Raw genomic sequence first — 18,565 nt, 5'->3', positions numbered from 1 at the left:
TTGATGAAGTACAATTTAACTGCTTTTCTTTTGTTGCTTGTGCATTTGGGTCGGATTTAAAACTCCATTGCTAAATCTAAAGTCACAAAAATTTATTCATATGTTTTATTCTCAGAATTTTTAGTTTTACCTCTAACATTTATGTCTTTGATCTATTTTGTATTTAGTGTGAGGTAAGGATCCAACTTCCTTCTTTGCTTGTGGACATCCAGTTGTCCCAGCATTATTTGTTGAAAGGAGTCTTCTTTTTCCCTTAAATGCTTTTGGCACCTTCTTCTAACCTTTAGAAGAGTCCGTGAAGAATTGATATTAATTCTTTAAGTTTTTGGTAAAATTCATCAGCAAAGCAATCTGGGCCTGTGTTTTTCTCTGTGGGTAATTTTAATTATAGGTCTATTATAGGTATTATAGGTCTATTCAGAGTTTTTATTTCTTCTTGATTCACTTTGGTAGTTTTTGTCTTTCTAGATGGTTGTCCAGTGACTAAGTTATCTAATTTTCTGGTATACAACTTTTTTTTTTTGATGCTTGGGATTGAACCCAGGGCCTTGTGCATGTGAAGCAAGCACTCTACCAACTGAGCTATATCCCCAGCCCCTGGTATACAACTTTAAAAAAAATTTTTTTGTTGTAAATAGACACTGTATCTTTATTATATTTATATATTTTATGTGGTGCTGAGGATTGAATCCAGTGCCTTACATGTATGAGGCAAGCGCTCTACCACTGAGCCATAACTGCAGCCTAGGCATATAACTTTTAAAATTTATTTTTTAATTGAAATATATCATTGTATGTTTTATCTTGTACAATATGATGTTATGGTCTGTCTGTACACACACACTGTAGCATTGTTAAACAGCTCATTAGCAAATGATGTTATGAAATATGTATATACACAGTAGGATAGTTAAACTTGACTAATACATGCATTTTCTCACATAGTCTTGTGATAGCACATAACTTCCATTCTCTTCACATTTTCAATAATACATTATCATTAGCTATAGTCACTTTGCTATACAGTATATTTCTTGAAATTTATTCTTTCCACTGACCTGTAGAATTCTTTGACTAACATCTCCCCATCCCCCATCTCCCATCTCCTCCCTTACTACCTGAGCCTCTGGCAATCACCATTACACTCTCTACTTCTATTAGATCAACTTTTTTAGATTCTACATATGAATGAGATCATGCGATATTTGTCTTTCTGTGCCTGTCTTATTTCGCTTAGTGTAATAACCTCTAGGTTCATCTATAGTATTACAAATTGCAGGATTTTATTTTTTTCTATGGCATATAATTATTATAGTATTCCTTTATAAACCTTTTTGTTTTTGTAAAGTCAGTAATAATGTCTCTTTCTTCATTTCTGATTCCAGCAATTTGAGTCTTCTTTCTTTTTATCTTGGTCAGTTGAGCTAAAATTATAAAATTTTATCATTTCAAAAAAAAATCTTGTAGTTCTGTTGATTTTTCTATGGGCTTTTTATTCTCAATTTAATCTCTAATCTTTATTATTTCCTTTCATCATCTTGCTACAATATCTTTTTATTAATTTTAAATTTCTACAGTACCTGTAGTAGTAGTCTTTAAATTTAAAAAAAATTATTAAATATAATAAAGATACTGTGTCTATTTGTTCCTTGAGAAAACTTTTCAGAGCTTTCTTAATTCTATTGGTCTTTCCAACCTTAGGGCTTTGTTAACTGCTCTTATTTTAATTATTTCCTTCCTTCTATTTTTCTACATTTATTCTATTGTCTTTTCTCAAATATAAAGCTCATTAAATTCCAGACCTTTTTTTTTCTAATGTAAATGCTCTTTTTATTTCATCCCCTAAGCTTTGATATATGGTGGTTTCGTTTCTGTTTGGTTCTAAATAAATTTCTCCTAATTATTTTAGAAGGGTACTTCTTAATTTCAAACAAGTGGAGATTTGGAGGCTAAACCTTTTATTTTTTAAAATTAAATACAGCTTGATTTTTAATATAATTTAATTGTGGTCAGAGAAAATGGTTTGTATGATGTTTACTCATTAAAACTTGTTGAATTTTGCTTTATGTCCTACTCTGTTTTTTTTTTTTTTTTTTCACAAATATCTTCTGTGTACTTGAAGACATACTTGAAAATAGTGTGCTTCTCTGTTGAGGGTAGTGTTTCTACATATGTCCATTTTAGCAAACTTCATAATTATCTTGTTTGAATCTAAATCTTTACTGATTTTTTGGTCTCACAATTACTTCAAGATATGTTAGAATATTTTTCTTTTTTTATGAATTTGTCAAAGTATCCTTATAGTTCTACAAAATTTTGCGTCATATTTTGAAACTATGTTATTAGGTATATGTAAGACATAATATTGATACTAGTATACCTTCCTAGTGAAAATTATTTTTTCCGTTTATATGGAGACCCTTCCTCTTTATCTTGAGTAATGCTTTGTGCCTTAAAACTTATTTTGTCTATTATTAATGTAATCATACCATCTGCCTTTTGGTTAGTAGTTGTCTTACATATCTTTTGAAACCATTAGCTTTCAAATTTCTGTAACCTTATGTTTTAAAAATTTCTAACAAACAGCACATAGCTTAAAAGTAATTCTTCTAACAAACGTGGGCATCTAGAGAAAACAATGAGGCCCAGGTAGGGTCACTTGTAAAAGCTGTAGCAAATGGGAGGCTCATGACGCCAGGCACTAGGACAGAGACTCAATCTCAAAACATCCCAGCTCATCTCTGCCCCTGACCCTCATCCCTCAGCGACCTCATTCCATGAGTCCCAGTCCTCTTTCCCAACAATATAAAGTTCAATGTTCTTAAACTTTTAAGTAAAACCTCCTTTTATGCAATGTCCTCCTCTACCCGTTGCTTCATCTCTCCCCTTCTTTTTACTGACAGGTTTCTCAGAAAGTTTCTCCTGGCTGTTCTGTCACTCCATTGTTCCATATAGATACACATGAGTTATGCTTGGCTCCTCCTTCTCCTCAATTTTCCAGATCAAATGACTCTGTCCTCTTAATTTCATCTCAAAAACATATTTTAAATCTGTTCCACCTGCTGCTCTCCCTGCTTCTACTGTGACATGGGCATCCTTCATGTCTCACCTGGACCTCTGGACCTTCTAGGACAGGATTTCCCATCCTACCACAGGCTGGCAGAGATCCACATCCTTCTGAGTCTTCACATCCTTACCTGTTCCTTAGCTGAGGCTTTCTGGGATCATCTGAGTTGGGGACTTCCAAGTCCGTCAACCTGAGTTTCATAGACACCCATTCACACTTTCCTGCTCCCATAGCTCCAGTCCCTAAGATTAAACTAGGGAAATACTCATTTCCATTGGGAACCACTCCCAGAAATGCTCTGTGGCTGTGGCATTTCAGGGCCTGATATTAGAGACTGGTATGCTGAGCTCTGGGGACAGCCTCCCAAAGGGTTAATTAGGCTGGGATAATTAAACCCTGCTATTGGTAATCTTCATAATCAGACAGGTTTCCTGCTGAGAGCCAAGCCCTTGGGTGTTCCTGATTGTCCTAGGAGTTTTTTCTATCCTTATAGAGGTATGGAATTGGATTATGTGAATCAATAACTCAGGAACTTCCTTGTTCTTACCCTCATAAATTATGGCATCACCTCAGTGTACGTCGGAGAACAGGTCTCAGAGTCCTCAACCAGAGGACAGAAACAGGTGTGTTAGCTTTCCTCCACTTTTAGGTTTCACAACAGGTGTACCACAGGTGTTTGGACAGGGCCAGTCTTCCTTCTGCAGTACAGTCACCCCCATTGCAGGATATTTACCATCCCTGGCCCCTGCACGGTAAATGCTGGATTAGTCATCCTGAAAACTCCAACTCCAAATTCCCCCACATAGTTCCAAGTGTTCTCTAGGAAGGTGGTTATGCCCATACCTAATCCAAAGGCACAGAGGGTACATCCTCAAGCAAGGAAGTCACTGAGATTTCCAGGTGCTGAAATCACCTGATGTTTTGGGGTCTATCTCTAGACTGTCAGCTCTTTGAGGTCAGTAACTGTGTTGGATTCATCTTTGCTTTCCCCAGCACAGGGCTTGGTCTTGAGCACCTGGTGTGAGGTATAGTGCTGTCCTGTAGAAATACAATGACAGCCACATATGTAATTAAATTTTTTTTTTTAGTAGCCATAGTGAAGAAGTAAAAAGAAATGGTGAAATGAATTTCAATAATATATTTTATTTAACACAATATATCAAAAATACTATTTCAACATGTAAACAAGATAAAAAGGTTATTAATGACCTATTTTACATTCTTTCATAAACTAGTCTTTGAAATCTGGAGTGTATAGTATACTTGCAGAGCATCTCTAGCCACATTTCAAATGCTCAATAGTTTTGTGGCCAGGGGCTGCCATATTGGATGGCATGAGAAGACTGTTCACCTGCACTTTCCCCCAACTATTGCCCTCCTTCCCTTTCAGCTGTGTCTGTGTTTTGTTTTTTTGGTTTTTTTTTTTTTTTTAAATAGAAAGGTTGAAAGAATTCTGTATGATGAATAGCCATATACTTAATCCTAGTCTCTACAATTGTTAACCACTTAAGACATTTGCTTTATCTCATATTAATCTGTCTTATCTATCTATCCATATTTTTTCAATTAGTGCCTTCTTTTGAGAAGATCTTTTTTTTCTCTTCTGTGTGTGTGTGTGTGTGTGTGTGTGTTTAGGGTAGGTTGGAAAACCACTCATGAAACTATTTATTATCTCTTTAAACATTGTTCTACAAAAACTTCATGAAGAGTTTTTAAAATTTAGGACAAAAGTCCGTCCTTTCAGGAGGATCACAAGTCAAGGCCAGCCTCAGCAACTTAGTGAGACCCTGACTCAAAACAAAACAAAACAAAAGGGTTAGGGTTGTGGCTCAGTGGGAGAGCACTTGTCTAGTATGCCAGAAGCCCTGAGTTCAATCCCTAGCACTGAAGGAAGGAAGGAAGGAAGGAAGGAAGGAAGGAAGGAAGGAAGGAAGGAAGGAAGGAAGGAAGGCTGGCTTGGAAAGTCAGAGAACAAGGAAACTTACACTGCACAAATTCAATGTATCTTGTCTTTCTCTCATTGTGGATGAGGGGTAATTGAGGATCAAGAAAGTTTACTATCTTTACTGCATTTGCACATTCTAGAAACCCATGGGCAAGCCATTTAGGGGAGATGGGAATAAGCAGTCCCTTTGGGTTAATCAGTTCCACACATCCCTGAGGACAGCTAGTCTGGGACACTTCTTCCACTTGGTATTTTTAAGATGACATCAATCAAGTTTATTTTGGGGGGTCTGGCTGCTCTCATCTTTGGTGAATGAATCAGATCACCTGGCTAGGATTCAGACCTATTTTGGGTAGGCATGGTTTCTGAATATTTTCTTAAAGATGCTGTAAATTTTGTTGCTCTCAGTATTAAGCAAGAAAAGTGCTCACTGTTGCAAGTTTTAGAAATATAAAAGTGCCAAATTAAAAAAAAAAAAGCCTCTGAAACGTCACCATTTGAAAAGAAGCACTGTTCTTGCATTGTCTGGCTGTCCAAACTTTGTCTATGCACGTTTATATTTGTGATATGAGATTTCCCAGCACTAACCACCCTGTATGTATGAACGAGGTCACAGTTTCATGAATACTCAGATTTTGTAGACAATACTCCCCATCCAAACAATATCATGGCTCCCTTTATTCATCTTTCCCCCCATCCTCTTTAGTCTCTCCATTAATTTTTTGGACACATTTTACACTTCATTCCTCTTTCTTTTCTCTCTGTCATCTCTTGGGGCCAGAAGGACATTATGACGACCTCTATCTATCTTAGAGCTTCATACTTCTGCCACTTGCCTATCACAGTGGGGTGGTGGCTTTCTACACAGTGGGAGAACTTCAGAGGCTGGATCCTCTGCTTGGTTCTTTATTCAGCATGTTGAAAGGGAGAGAAAAAAGAATGAAGATAATCCTTTCAAGAAAATGGCTTGATTTACAAAGTCAAGGTCTATTTTGAAGGTCAAAGAGGAATCCTTCCCTTTGCATTCTTTCTGTGATAATTCAACTCCTCTCGAGACAGATGCCCCGGTCCCTTGTGAAGGGACTAAATGACATCTGGGAAGGCAAATTTTAAAAATTACATGAATCCCTTTCAAAACGTTACTTTTATCACACAAACAACCCATTGAACAGGTGTTTGGGGCAGGCTGTTTGCTAGTTTCATATGATTAGTGCTCCCTGAAGTGTGAAGCTGGCTCTAGATGGTGCTACTCCAGTTATTAAAATGTTTCTTTGTGGTTCTCAGCAAAATATTTTGCTCCTCCCCCCATTGGTCTTCTGCATCTTTGGTTAAGTTGATTGTTATAAGTTTTCTATTTTTGTTGTGAATTTCAATGATGTCTTTATTTTGTTACATTTTTAAACTCATTACTGTGATGGAAGAAAATCATTGTATTTTTATTTTTAAATGATCTAACACTTAGTGTTAATAGTTTTCCAGCATATTCTTTAAGTTTTCTAGGTATGCAATCAATTATCTCCAATATTTCTGCTTTTTTTTTTAGAATGTGCGTATTTAATTGATATGAAGCCAGGTAAAAATAGAGTAAACATTCTAGTTTGTTCTTGGTTTTAATGGAAATGCCTATTTTATTTAAACCATTGATCAGGATGTCCATTACTGATTTAAGACATTTTTCCATGGAATCATGTTATACTTTCATTGTTTTTGTTCATTTGAAATAGTGAATTTTATCAAATTCAAATGCCATCTGTTGAGATGATCCCATTTAAAAATTTTTTCTCCCATTTTTAGAATTAATTATAATAGCTTTTTAAAAATATCAAACCACCCTCATATTTTTAGAATAAACTTTACTTGTTTGTGGAATACTCGTCTCTTAAATTCTGCTAGGGATATACATATAGTAATTATTAGAATTTTGAGATTTGTGTGTAGTGCTTTGTGCAATGATTGTCAGGTATGGATTTTGGATTTTGCTAATTTTATTAGTAAATTATATAAATTTTAAAAAAGGAATTTTAAAAATTCTTTGAAATAGCTTAAGCTGTTTTTTATCTTTTTTTTTTTTTTTTTTAATGGTACTGGGGATTGCACTCAGAGGCACTCCACCAGCCCTATTTTGTATTTTATTTAGAGACAGGGTCTCACTGAGTTGCTTAGCTTCTCGCTTTTTCTGAGGCTGGCTTTGAAACTCGCGATCCTCCTGCCTTAGCCTCACAAGCCGCTGGGATTACAAGTGTGTGCCACTGTGCCTGACTCTTTATCCTTATTTCTTTTTTAAAAAGTAGGCTTCACTCAGAGTGTGATGGACAAAATAACTGCTGCATTTTACAAGGAAAGACACCTCTTACTCCATTCTCAGCCCCTTCTCTGGCAGGGGAGGTGAACCCACCTCCCCTGGTTCTCCCGGGTCCTCCTTGCTCTGCCATGATGCCAAAACCCCATATGGAAGTCTCTTCCATGATGCCAATGACAAGCCCTTCTCCACCTAGGATGATGCCAGTTGGGATCTGCTCCTGGAATGAGGCTGCCCATGGTGTCCAGGCTTCCAAGGATGCCACTGACTGCCTGCTCATCCCACCATGGTGCCCACTCAGCCAGCCAGATGACAGAGGGAAGGCTCTCTAGGCCGGTTTTATGTTATTTGTTCTACTTTATCAGGTGGTCATGGTGCTGTGACTCTGGATGTTTTCTAATAGCACAGCAAGGAAGACTTGTTCCCCCTTCCTATCGAGAGGATAGTTTTGGAGGGGAGAAGAGGGGAAAAAAATAATAATAAAAATAATAATAAGTGCAGTCTTCATTTGTATCATAAAATGTAAAAATAAAAGCATCAGCTCATTTAGTTTAATAAATGGCTTTGTTTTTTAGAATAGCAAAATGGAATGGAAGCTGCAGAGATTTTTCCCATACACCTCCTAGCCCCATATACTCATAGCGGACCCCTGTATCAACACTCAACACCACAGCAGTATATTTGATCAAATTAATGAACCCACATTGACACATTATTACCTGGTTACATTAGGGTTTTTTCTTGGTGGCATACATTCTATAGGTTTTGACAAATGTATGACAACAGTTATCCACCATTATATATCTTAAGAATAGTTTTACTACCTTAAAAATTATTGTGTTCCACACATTCATCCTTCCTGTCTTCAAGCCCTGGAAACTATGGATCTTTTCTTTTACTGTCTCAGGAGTTTTGCCTTTTCCAGAATGTCATGTAGTTTGAATCATACAGTATGTAGTCTTTTCAGATTGGCTTCTTTCTCTTAGTAATATACATCTAAGTTTCCTCCATGTCTTTTCACGAATTTACAGCTGCTTTCTTGTTAGCGTCAAATAGCATTCCATTGTCTAGATGTACCCATCATCCATCCATTCACCTACTGAAGAACATCTTGGTTGCTTCCAAGTTTGGGCAATTATAAATAAATCTGCTATAAACCTCTGTGCACAGGTTTTTGTGTGGACCTAAGTTTTCAACTCATTTGGGCAAATTCCAAGGAGTGCAATTGCTGGATTATATGATAGACTATATTTAGTTTTATATGAATCTGTCAAACTGTTTTCTCTGGTGACCAGACCACATTGCTTTTCTTTATTCTTGTGTTGTTAAAATTTCGCCTGATTATACTCAAATGATCTGACCTGTTCAAATAGTTTTCTTGGTACTCATTGCATCTTTTGACCCGAAGACTAGTTTCTTCAGGTCAGGACATTTGCTCTGTTTCTTTAGTGACTATTTCTCCACAGCCTCTGTTTTTTGCTTCTGGAATGTTTATTATAAAAGTATTCTTGATTTCTGGACCTTTGTTTTTTTTCTCTTTCTTTCTCTTTTAATGCCACCCCCCCTCAAGTTATGAGGAAGGACTCTTAAAACAGTTGTTTCTGATTTGTTTCCTAATCTAAAAGTGAATTTCCTGTTTTTACATATTTTCCATATTTTGCATATAGTTTGACCTTTGAAATCTTATTTAGAAGATAGATGAGGGAATTTGACTGTTTCATAGTTTCTTAGATTCTAGTAATTCTGGTAATGAAGATAGAATAACTTGTCTCTTTTTTCATTGGTTTAGTCATTTTTCTCTATTTGCTCACTTTATGGAGGGAGTCAATCCATGTTTGCTGGGTATTAAGCTTTAAAACAGGTTCTAGGGGAGGGAAAAGCAGGAAGACCGTGAACTGGAATGGATTTCCATGCATGTATGAGTTTGTTGGGATGAATCCAACTACTATATATAACTATAAAGCTCTAATAAAAGACATGGGTTCTATAAAAGACGATATAGATCATTTCCAAGCATGTTGGTTCCAGGCAAGATGGAAAGAAAAGAAACCTGACTGCGTATGTTCTCATTTTCGGGATTGGGAGCTTTACTTGGCCATCACTGGGGGCCAGGCGCAGCAGGGTGGAGTAGGGAGCTTCTGAGTTGCTGTGCTGGGCAACTTCTTTTCAGAATATATCAGGTCAGCCCAAGGTTAACTGGAAAAGTGTCTTTCTTTTCTAACTGGCATGAGCTCCCAGATTAGGCACCTGCTGGCCAGTGTCCCTGCTCTTCTGTGCAAACCAAAAAATGGGCTGAGCCTTGGCCAGCTTCTCTGTGAGCAATTTTCAAGGTCACTCAATTTGTTTTCTGCCTGAACCCCGCTCTCCCTTGTTCCTAGTCCTGGCTGTCTAGGGCTTTAGATAGGCCCTGCTGGGGCACACCTTCCACAACTTCCCAAATGCCCTTCCTTTATACAGCTATCAACCCGGTTCTCATGCATCATATTTTATAGAATTTTCTTTTTCCAGGTCAGTAATGCCACTCACTGATTTCCGTGTGAAATAGTATTTTCTTACTTCCATTTATTTTGCCATTTCAGTGGTAGTCTGGAATGGAAAGGAGTTAAGTACATGGGTTCAATTTGTGATCTATCAACAAAAATCAAGATACTAAAATTTTATAGATCTGAATACAAGAGTAATTTATTTACAGTGTCACCACTAGGTGGTGCCACCAATTAGTGAAAACAATGTGGTTGCTATTGCTGGACAACCAAAGCCACCTGCCACGGGTATGATCACAGGTTTGTGAGCTTTTCTGCAATATGTACACACGTGTGCATACGTACATGAGGACATATGAGTACAATTATCAGTGGCACAAGTTCCCACAGAGCTATGTCATTGTTATAAGACTTCACATGCAGACAAGTACATGCATAAGTTTGGGCTCCCTGGAAACTATGGGATTGAGGTAAAATAATATGAGTTTCAAAAGGCTAGCCGGGCCCCGTGACACATACCTGTGATCCTAGATAATCAGGAGGCTGAGGCAGGAGGATCACAAGTTCAAAGCCAGCCTAGATAATTTAGAAAAACACTGTAGGAGAAAGACCCCGTCCTGGGAGACAAATACAATGACATGGCCGCAGGATAGCTTTTCTGAGACTGGGACTGAGACTGGGACTTCCTAGTTGAAACCTATCTAGACATTAGTCCTGCAAGTTCTGTACCTAGTCAGGCTTCCATGAAGGTTCGTCACTTCTGAAGTCTGGAGACCGCCAGATGGGAAGTGAACTTGCATCTCAGAAAACAGATGTTGTGCATATGTGTATGTATGTGGGGGTTACCCTCTTAGTTCCTGCCCAACTCTGGCTCACCCACATCACATGTCATCTTCTCATTATCTCTGGAAGGTTCCCAGTGGATCACACTCACTCTGGACAGCCCCTCACATGAATTGGGCTCTCTTGATGGCCTGCTGTATTGACTGGCCACACAGCAGGAGAATGCAGGCAGGTCCTTTCCCTTCTGTGGCCTCAATTCTTCCATCTCTCTGTGCGGGCTGGGGCTGGGTGATTCCCCAGGCGCCTTCATTGCTGATGAAATTCTTAAAGTATGCAGATTTCAGGGCCCTGCCCTCCTCCTGGCTGGGGTGGAGTGAGAGTCTCTCTGGAGAAATTCTAAAGAGGAAAGTTCCTCCTGTTTGACATTCTCCTCCTCCTCATAGCAGATTCCCTCTGTAATGTGTTCCAAGGGAAGGCAGGTGACTCCCAGGGCCCCAGAAGTCTGCAGAAGGAGTACTTAATTCCAGCATCATTAAAAGTTCAAGTGGCTTCTCCTGGGGGCCAGAGAAGCTCAGGACTCATTAAACGTGCTGCCCCCTGAGCCCAATTTGCCTGAAAGAAATGTGTAGGCTTTTCATCTACTGGGGTTTTCACTTAGGGTTTGAGGCCCTCCCTGAGAGAGAATGGCTCAGATGTAGGTCAGAGATAGAGGAGTCCAGGGAGGCATCTCTTGCCCTGGGAACTTTACAGAGGACAAACAGGCTGGGTCAGGGGAAGACCTTTGAGGTCACAGGGTGGAGTTGCTGCAGAGCTCAGTGCCAGCTTTGTGGCTTCTGTAAACATTCCTCCCAGTGGCAGGGACATGAGCACTCACTGGGTGGAACTTAGAGCTCCTTCAGCTGGGACTCTGCCTGGTGGGCCCCTGGGGATCCAGATGCAGAGCTAAGGCTTTGGGGAGGCCACTGCATGTGAGCAAAAGCCCAAAAGGCCCAACAGGCCCTTAGCAGGAAAGATTATCCAGAGGGAGAATGAGCACCTGTCCCTAGGCCGTGAGCAGGACAGGACCAGTGCTTGGCTGTGATGAACAGAAGGGATTCAGGACTAGGAAGGGGAGAGAGCCAGGACTGTTCATATCCTGTTCACTGTCTAAATCCTCCACTAGGCAGGGTGGCATCCATAGTTTGGCTGCATGGCAGGGAGGCTGGCCCATTGAGGCTATTGGTCTGGGAACCAGGAGGCTGGACTGGGGCCTGGCCTGTCTGGGCTCAGCAGTCTCCTTTCTGCCTCCCAGAAACCCTGGGCTGACAGCTGATTCTCTTGCTTCCCAGACTCTGATGATGAAGATCTGCCTGTAGGCCTCATGGAGTTCCTGAAGCTCACAGAGCTCGGGATAACTCACTGACTCTTAGTGGTGAAGGACTTGTGGGCTGCAGGACAGGAATTCACATTCTTAGATGCAAAGTGAAAGGAAAGTGACCACAACACTCGGAGCAACCAAAAGATCTTTATTGCAGCAGTGCAACAAAGAGAAAAGAAAGAAGGAAAGAGAGAGAGAGAAAAGAGAAGAGATGAACAGGGAGAGAGCAAGAGCAAGAGAGAGACAGAGAGCGCGCGTAAGAAAGATAAAGAGCAAGAGAGAGAGAGCAAGAGTGAAAGAGCAAGAGAGAGGGGGGCCTGGCAGGAGGGAGTTTTTATAGCCCAAATCTAATAGGGCCTCTGGGTCTGCAAGCTGCCTTGTTGGCCCAAGGGGGGTTAAGTGTTCAGCCTTAAGCAGGGTTGAATGTTCAGACTTGAGGCAAACAGGTGATAGAGGACCAGATAGAGGGGGGTTTGAGTGCGTGGGCTATCTTGCAGCCAACATCTGTTCAGCCTGCCCTGCAGACAACACAGTTCAGCCTGCTCTGCACCCAACACAAAGTCTCCCAAGTAATTTAACCCAAATCCGACTGCAATATTATCAGTGGCAAACATGTCAGAAACTATTTAAGTTCTTTATAGGTCTTAACTCCTTTGATCCTCAGGAAACCCTAAGAGGTAAATGCTATTATTACAGCTTAGACCATTTTACAGATGAAGAAACCAAGGCACTTCAGTAATTTGAGAGTAGCTTAAGTAATTTGGGCACAATCATAGAGCTTGTGATTTGTGTGGTTCCAAAATCCTCCACCCAGTTTTGTTTGTTTGTTTTGCACTGCTGGGAGTTGAACTCAGGGGCTTATGCATGCTAGGCCAGTGTTCTACTTCTAGCTACGTCTCCATCTCCTGCTTAGCTTGTGGTGTGGTCTTAATTTTTGTGCTATACTGTCTCCACTGGTCACTTGGCCAGGTGGCAGGAGGGGAGCAGACATTGACCTCTTACCCTTAGACTTGAGCAGCTCTCTCAAGGACACCCAGTCTGACAGCTCCTCTGTCTTCACCCAACCTCCCTGCCTGGCCTCCCCAAAGTTAACGGCTCCCTGGCCTCACCCTTAGCCGGCAGCTCCAGTCCAAACAGGCCTCGCCCACATTCCCTGGCTGTTTTCCAGTCCACAGGAGCTGGGACAAAGTTCAATGACTGTGAGACTGAGCAGAGGCTGCTGAAGGGGAGGAAGCAGCTTGAAGCCACTGAGTGGAGAGGGACCATCTAGCTCCCAGATGCTCGGCCTCCTGGAGAGCAAGGCCCCTGTGGGTTGGATCATAGGTGCTGCTGTGTCTATTCTGCTGCTGCTGCTGCTACTGGCCATCTGCCTTTTCCACGAACCACAGGACCATGACATGGAGAGGAACCTTCCAGCTGGAGGAGAACGCAGAGTCAGGAGAGCCCGGCGAGCCCAGCGTTGGCTCTTCCAGGGCCGGGGCCCTCTGGGAAACATTCATCAACATCATCATCATCACCACCACCCCGGCCATGTGAATCAGGGGCCCCGTGTGGGCCTCCATCACCACAACCACCACCACCAGCTCCACCTCCAGCACCATCACCTGCACCACTCTCCTCACCACCTCCACCATGCCCACAGAGGCTGCCGCTGACGCCTGTGGATGGCAGTGCTCCCTGCCCTGCCCTGTCACCCAGCCCAAGGATGAGTGGACCCTGATGTCTCCATATGGAAGGATGTGTCTCTGGGTGAATGGGAGGGCACTGCTTGGGCTTCATTTACATGCTATGCTCCCCTTTACTGTGCACAGAGAACTTGAGGACCACCTGAGGTGGCCATTTAGGATTCAGGAGTGGAGAGCAGGGTTGGCTGGACACCCCATTTTGTGTCATAACAAGGGTGCCTGGTAGAGCCAGAGGGCAGGTGGAGGCAAAGTGCTCATTTGACTTTCCTTAGGCAACTGTGGGCCTCTGGCAGGCGCGTAGCTGGAGAGCCCCTGAGAATGCACTTTGGCTTGGAGGAGGCTGCAGACTCAATTCATCAGTGCCTTGTATGAAATAAAGCCACTAAGAAGCTTTTGTGCATCTCTGGATTCCAGCATGATGGTGGGGGATGGGAGGGAGCCACCAGGCCATGTCTGCCTTGCCCTGGGACCTTAGATGGGAAACTGGGGCTCAGAGGCTAGCTGGGAAGTGGGGAGGAGTGCGCCCCGTCTGAGCTCTGAGGGAAGATTCAGTGTTTGCACAAAACCCTGCCCAGACAGGGCCCTGTGCACATCTGCAGGACTCTGGCCTTCTGTGGGCTGTCCAGGGTCTCAGAGAGAGAAGAGTTGAGGCTGCCTCAACTGGCCCCTTGGGCTCTACCTCCAGGACTATTTCCAGTCCATGTCCAGGGCAGACTGAGCTCTGGGGCCCACAGGCCATGTTGGATTCAGGGTTTTCTTGGTAACTGGTCAAGCTGAAGTCTCCAGCTAGCCTGTCCCCAGGTGCCTGCTATGGCAGCAGAACTGGGAGGGAGTGGCACTATTTAAACTGGGGGGCTGGGTGGCCTTAGGAGAGTGCTTGCCTCATCTGGGCCTCAGTTTCCTCTTCCTTAAAATGGGATTCCCTCTGCTAAAGCCCAGAAGCATGTACCCAAATGCTCTATGAGCAGCTGGTGGACTCCACAGAGAAGAAGGGACTCTTGTTCTGAGGACTTCATCCTGTGCCCTGGAGCTGGGGAGGAAGCGCAGGGAGAAGGCCAGCGGGGGAGGGGATGGAGAACAGGCCAGAAAGTGAGGGCCTGGTGACTCACTGGAATAGAATGTCCTCTTTCCTTCTGTTTCCCAGAGGATTCTCTGTGAGGCTGGATGAGGAGTGACAAAGTGTGAGGGAGGGAGGCAGATTCATAGTGACAGTCACATGAGAGAGTTCTGGGATGCGAAAATGGACCATAGGTCCCACGGATTGTTGATGACTCTCTGTAGGGTCTGTCCAATCCACCTCCCCTTCTCCTTCCCCCAAGCTCTGCCTTAGTCCAGGTCAGTCCCCCACCTGGCTCCTGCCACAGCCCCCTCAGGGTCTGGCCCCCTTGGGCCCGGCCCTTTTCTGCAGCTTCTCCACAGATTTTATGGATAAATCAAAGAAGGTTAAGAGTTCTCCCCCAAATCTTGGAGATGAAAAAGGGAACCTATTGGAGGCAAAAGATAACAGGACTAGGCAAATGTCCAGATTAAAAATGCAGAAACACTGACACCTACTGCAGGTGGCCTATAACTATATGTACCTGGGAAGAACAGGCAAACAAGAAGCCAAAAACAAACAAACAAAAAACAAAATCAAGCTTGAAACACAGTTCCTTATGCCCCTATCTGCCAAACTAACTAGTTGATATCGGGGATTCTATCAGAAACTGCAAGCGCCAGGGATCAATGCGTTATGTTCCCTATTCTCTGCTGTTGGTTGCCCCAGTTAAGACAAATAATCTGAGGTGTCTGGCTTCCTCTGGAAAAGGAGCCCAGAATCCAGATTGTCCAATTAACTTAGAAGATGTGCATAGGCAGTTTCCCAACGCAATACTAAAGCTCTTTTTGTCCTTAGAGAAATTGAAAAAGTTCCAGGCTGTGTGATTTTTGGGTCAGCTCCTTGCCTTCTCTGAACCTTCGTACCCTGATCCATAAATGGCAGAATCAGGTATTTATAGTACACAGAAAGAACACTGAGATGGGACTGCAGGAAAGGCCGTTCAGTGCTGTGGTTACTGCTACTAACTAGCAACAGGCCTTAAGCAGGACACTCCAGCTCTGTGACTATCAGCATCTGAAAAATGGAGGCGATGTCACTGTACATGCTGCTGTGAAGAGTCCATGAGACACTCAGAATTATTGCTTCCCACTAGTCCATTTCTCAGAATATGGGTAAGGGGCTGATGACCCAGACTCCTTTCTGGAAGTGGTGAGGTCTCAGGAGTGTTGATGTAAAATGAGGGCCAGGAGGGACTCCCTTCTGGGGAAGGAGTGGCCTAGGCCGGGCTCATTCCCTTGACCTCCAGCAGGGGGCAGAGTGGAATGGCACAGGGAGTGTGGGGGCGGGGTAAGTGCTGTCACTGAGTGGGTGGCCACTGTGGGTCCTGGGCCCTCACTCACAATTGGAGGAAGGGATTCAGGAAGTACTCACAGCTGCTCAGACATCTTGGAGCCAATTTCCAAGCAGGACCAACTCTGTAGCATCCAGGGAGCTGCGTCACGGCCCTGGGGGGGCGACCACCAGGAGAGGAGGCCACAGCACAGGTACAGCCAGGGCTGGCCCTCTGGGAGCACAGGGTAAGTCTTCACAGCACCCAAGTCTGGGCTGGCAGAAAAGAGGACTGGGCAAGATGGCAGAGGAGGGTTTCTCCTGGAACCAGGGTGAGGGAGCCCTTTAGCATGTTCCCGAAGGAACAGGAGACGCCCTGTCCTGTCTGTGCTGTACTTTCTGGGCCTCATTCAGAGAAGGAGACCATCCGCCCTGGCACCTGCAGTGCCTTGTGAATGCTCCCCACCTCGCCCCGCCCCACCCCCAGCCTTGCCCAGAGCTGGCACTTGCTTTCCTGCCTACCTGTGTCCCTGCCCCCAGGCTAGGGCCAGGGATCGGGGAGGCAGCCAAGAGATGGATCCAAGAACTGGCCCAAGGTCTCTGCAGGGGAGGTGCCAGAATCCTCCTGGATCCCCTGGAGGGGGAGTATTTTGTTTTTTGCCTGAGTGTACAATCCCTCTGAAATCCACAGGCACCACCAGAAGGCCCCAGCTGGCCTGGCTCCCTTTAAGTGATGTCTTCTGCCCCTCCTCCCCACCTGGCTCCATGTCCAGGGAGTCTTGTGCCCACATCTCCTGGGAGTGCATGTCTTCTAGAAGCTGCCGGCAGAGTTGACCACAGACAGCTCTTGAAAGCCAGGCCGGAGGCATAGAAAATAGAGATCATTGGAGACCCCAGCAGCATCTGGTGACACAACCCAGAGCCTCAGACCAGTATCTTAGAAGACACGTGAGGAGCAGCCAGCTGAGCACAGAGTACCTCTGACCACCAAGAGCCCCCTGTTTTGGATGGGGAGCTGGGGCTCGGAGACCACGCATGTTGCTCAGCGTGTCAGCTGCCAGTGCAGGCCATGGAGTCAGCAGTGATTGGGGTGGTGGCGGTACTGTTTGTGTTCACAGTGGCCATCACTTGTATCCTCTGCTGCTTCAGCTATGACTCAAAGACTCAGGATCCTCAGGGAGGCCCTGGCCACAGCTTCACAGTGGCCACATTTCGCCAGGAGGCTTCTCTCTTCTCAGGTCCCCAAGCCTAGTCAATGCCGAGTACCCGGGACTTCTGGACCGTCATTTGAGGCCTTACAGTCTCTCAGGATTTGCTCTGCTGGTGGGTCAGACCCACTTGCCCCCTCAACAAGTCTTCCCTGATGTTCCTGCATCCTGTCCTTCCCCTACTGAATCCCACCAACTTTCCATCTCCTTCAATTTTGGGCTGCTACGCCTTGTTGGGAGCCAGTGGGAGTCAACTCAGAGCCCTGAGGGCTCAGCTGAGCCTTACCCTCAGGATGGGGACCCAGAAGCCATCTCAGGAGGCATGAGCAGACACCATGTGTGGTGGGCCAGCTCTGCTAATGTACAATGGCTGGAAAATATCACAACAAGGTGCCTGTAAAACTAGTGCTATTGCCACCAGAGGAAGCATCCCCAAGTGGACGTTTTGAGAAACCAATTCTTTTGTGTTCTGCTGTGGAGTATTTTTGCATACTGTGGCCAGATGCCTGAAATTAGCTCCTAAATCAAAGAGCTACTTCCTGGAACAAGTGATTTATTTTATAATGAGAATACATATCCTTTTACGGGTCTTTCCAAATCTGGTTTGGAAAACCACAGAAGAGAAAATAAGAGTCACAGAAAGTACAAGATGTTTTATTAACAGGAAAGCCAGAAAGATGGCTTTCAAACACATTCTGAACCAGACTTTACTGCTATATTCTAACAGGTCACTTCTATTCTTAGAGAATGTGAGTGACTTGCTGTCACTTAGGAATGTAGGAAAATCATGAACTGAAAGATAATTTCAAAAAAGTTAAAATGTTATGTTACATTCAGGGCATGTAACAAAGCTCTTGTTTTCATCACAAATGGATATTCAGTTTTTGTTAACAGAAAATCTGTTCTTCTGCCCACAGAATAAATGCTGTGCCACAGTTAAAAAGTCAAGTTTGAAAGGTGCAAAATTCTGAGCCTTCTCATATATCTGCTCTATCACCGAATGGGTGACTCTCCCAGGGTCTGCCTGTTCAGGGGAGCAGGACTGAGGCTGAGGGGGGGGCTCTGGCTCATAATAGTGTCCAGACAGGCTGCTGTTGCCACATGAATGCCACAGGAAAGGCTGAGAGAGGCTTGGAGCCGGGAGGTGCCAAGTGATGGTGGTGGGTGGGGTGAAGGGTACAGGCAGGGTCAGGCTGGTGGAGGGGGATGGGTGAAGGGATGGGATCTGGTGAACCCAGGGAAGAGAGAGCTCAGTCCAGAGACAAGAGCTCCTGGGACCATGTCTTAGTCCCTCTGGACACTATAGGCCTCAAGCAGGGCCTTCCTAGGTGTGTGTGGAAAGGAGCCAACTTCAGAGAGCTCTGGAGATG

At 43.8% G+C, this 18,565-nt stretch overlaps 2 protein-coding genes across 2 annotated transcripts; both read left to right on the top strand.

Moving 5' to 3' along the window:
- Positions 1-13,121: 13,121 nt before the first annotated feature.
- Hrct1 (histidine rich carboxyl terminus 1) lies at positions 13,122-18,143 on the top strand. The gene has a single exon (XM_015492332.2). The coding sequence runs from the start codon at positions 13,212-13,214 to the stop codon at positions 13,587-13,589; it is 378 nt and encodes a 125-aa protein (XP_015347818.1). The 5' UTR covers positions 13,122-13,211; the 3' UTR covers positions 13,590-18,143.
- Positions 17,057-18,143, top strand: Spaar (small regulatory polypeptide of amino acid response). Its single transcript, XM_048783388.1, has one exon. The coding sequence runs from the start codon at positions 17,057-17,059 to the stop codon at positions 17,237-17,239; it is 183 nt and encodes a 60-aa protein (XP_048639345.1). The 3' UTR covers positions 17,240-18,143.
- Positions 18,144-18,565: the final 422 nt, after the last annotated feature.

The sequence above is a fragment of the Marmota marmota genome, unplaced genomic scaffold, assembly GCF_001458135.2.
Source record: "Marmota marmota marmota unplaced genomic scaffold, marMar, whole genome shotgun sequence".
Classification (NCBI taxonomy): domain Eukaryota; kingdom Metazoa; phylum Chordata; class Mammalia; order Rodentia; family Sciuridae; genus Marmota; species Marmota marmota.
Note: the sequence above shows the minus strand (reverse complement) of the source record. Positions and strands in the feature narration are given on the sequence as shown.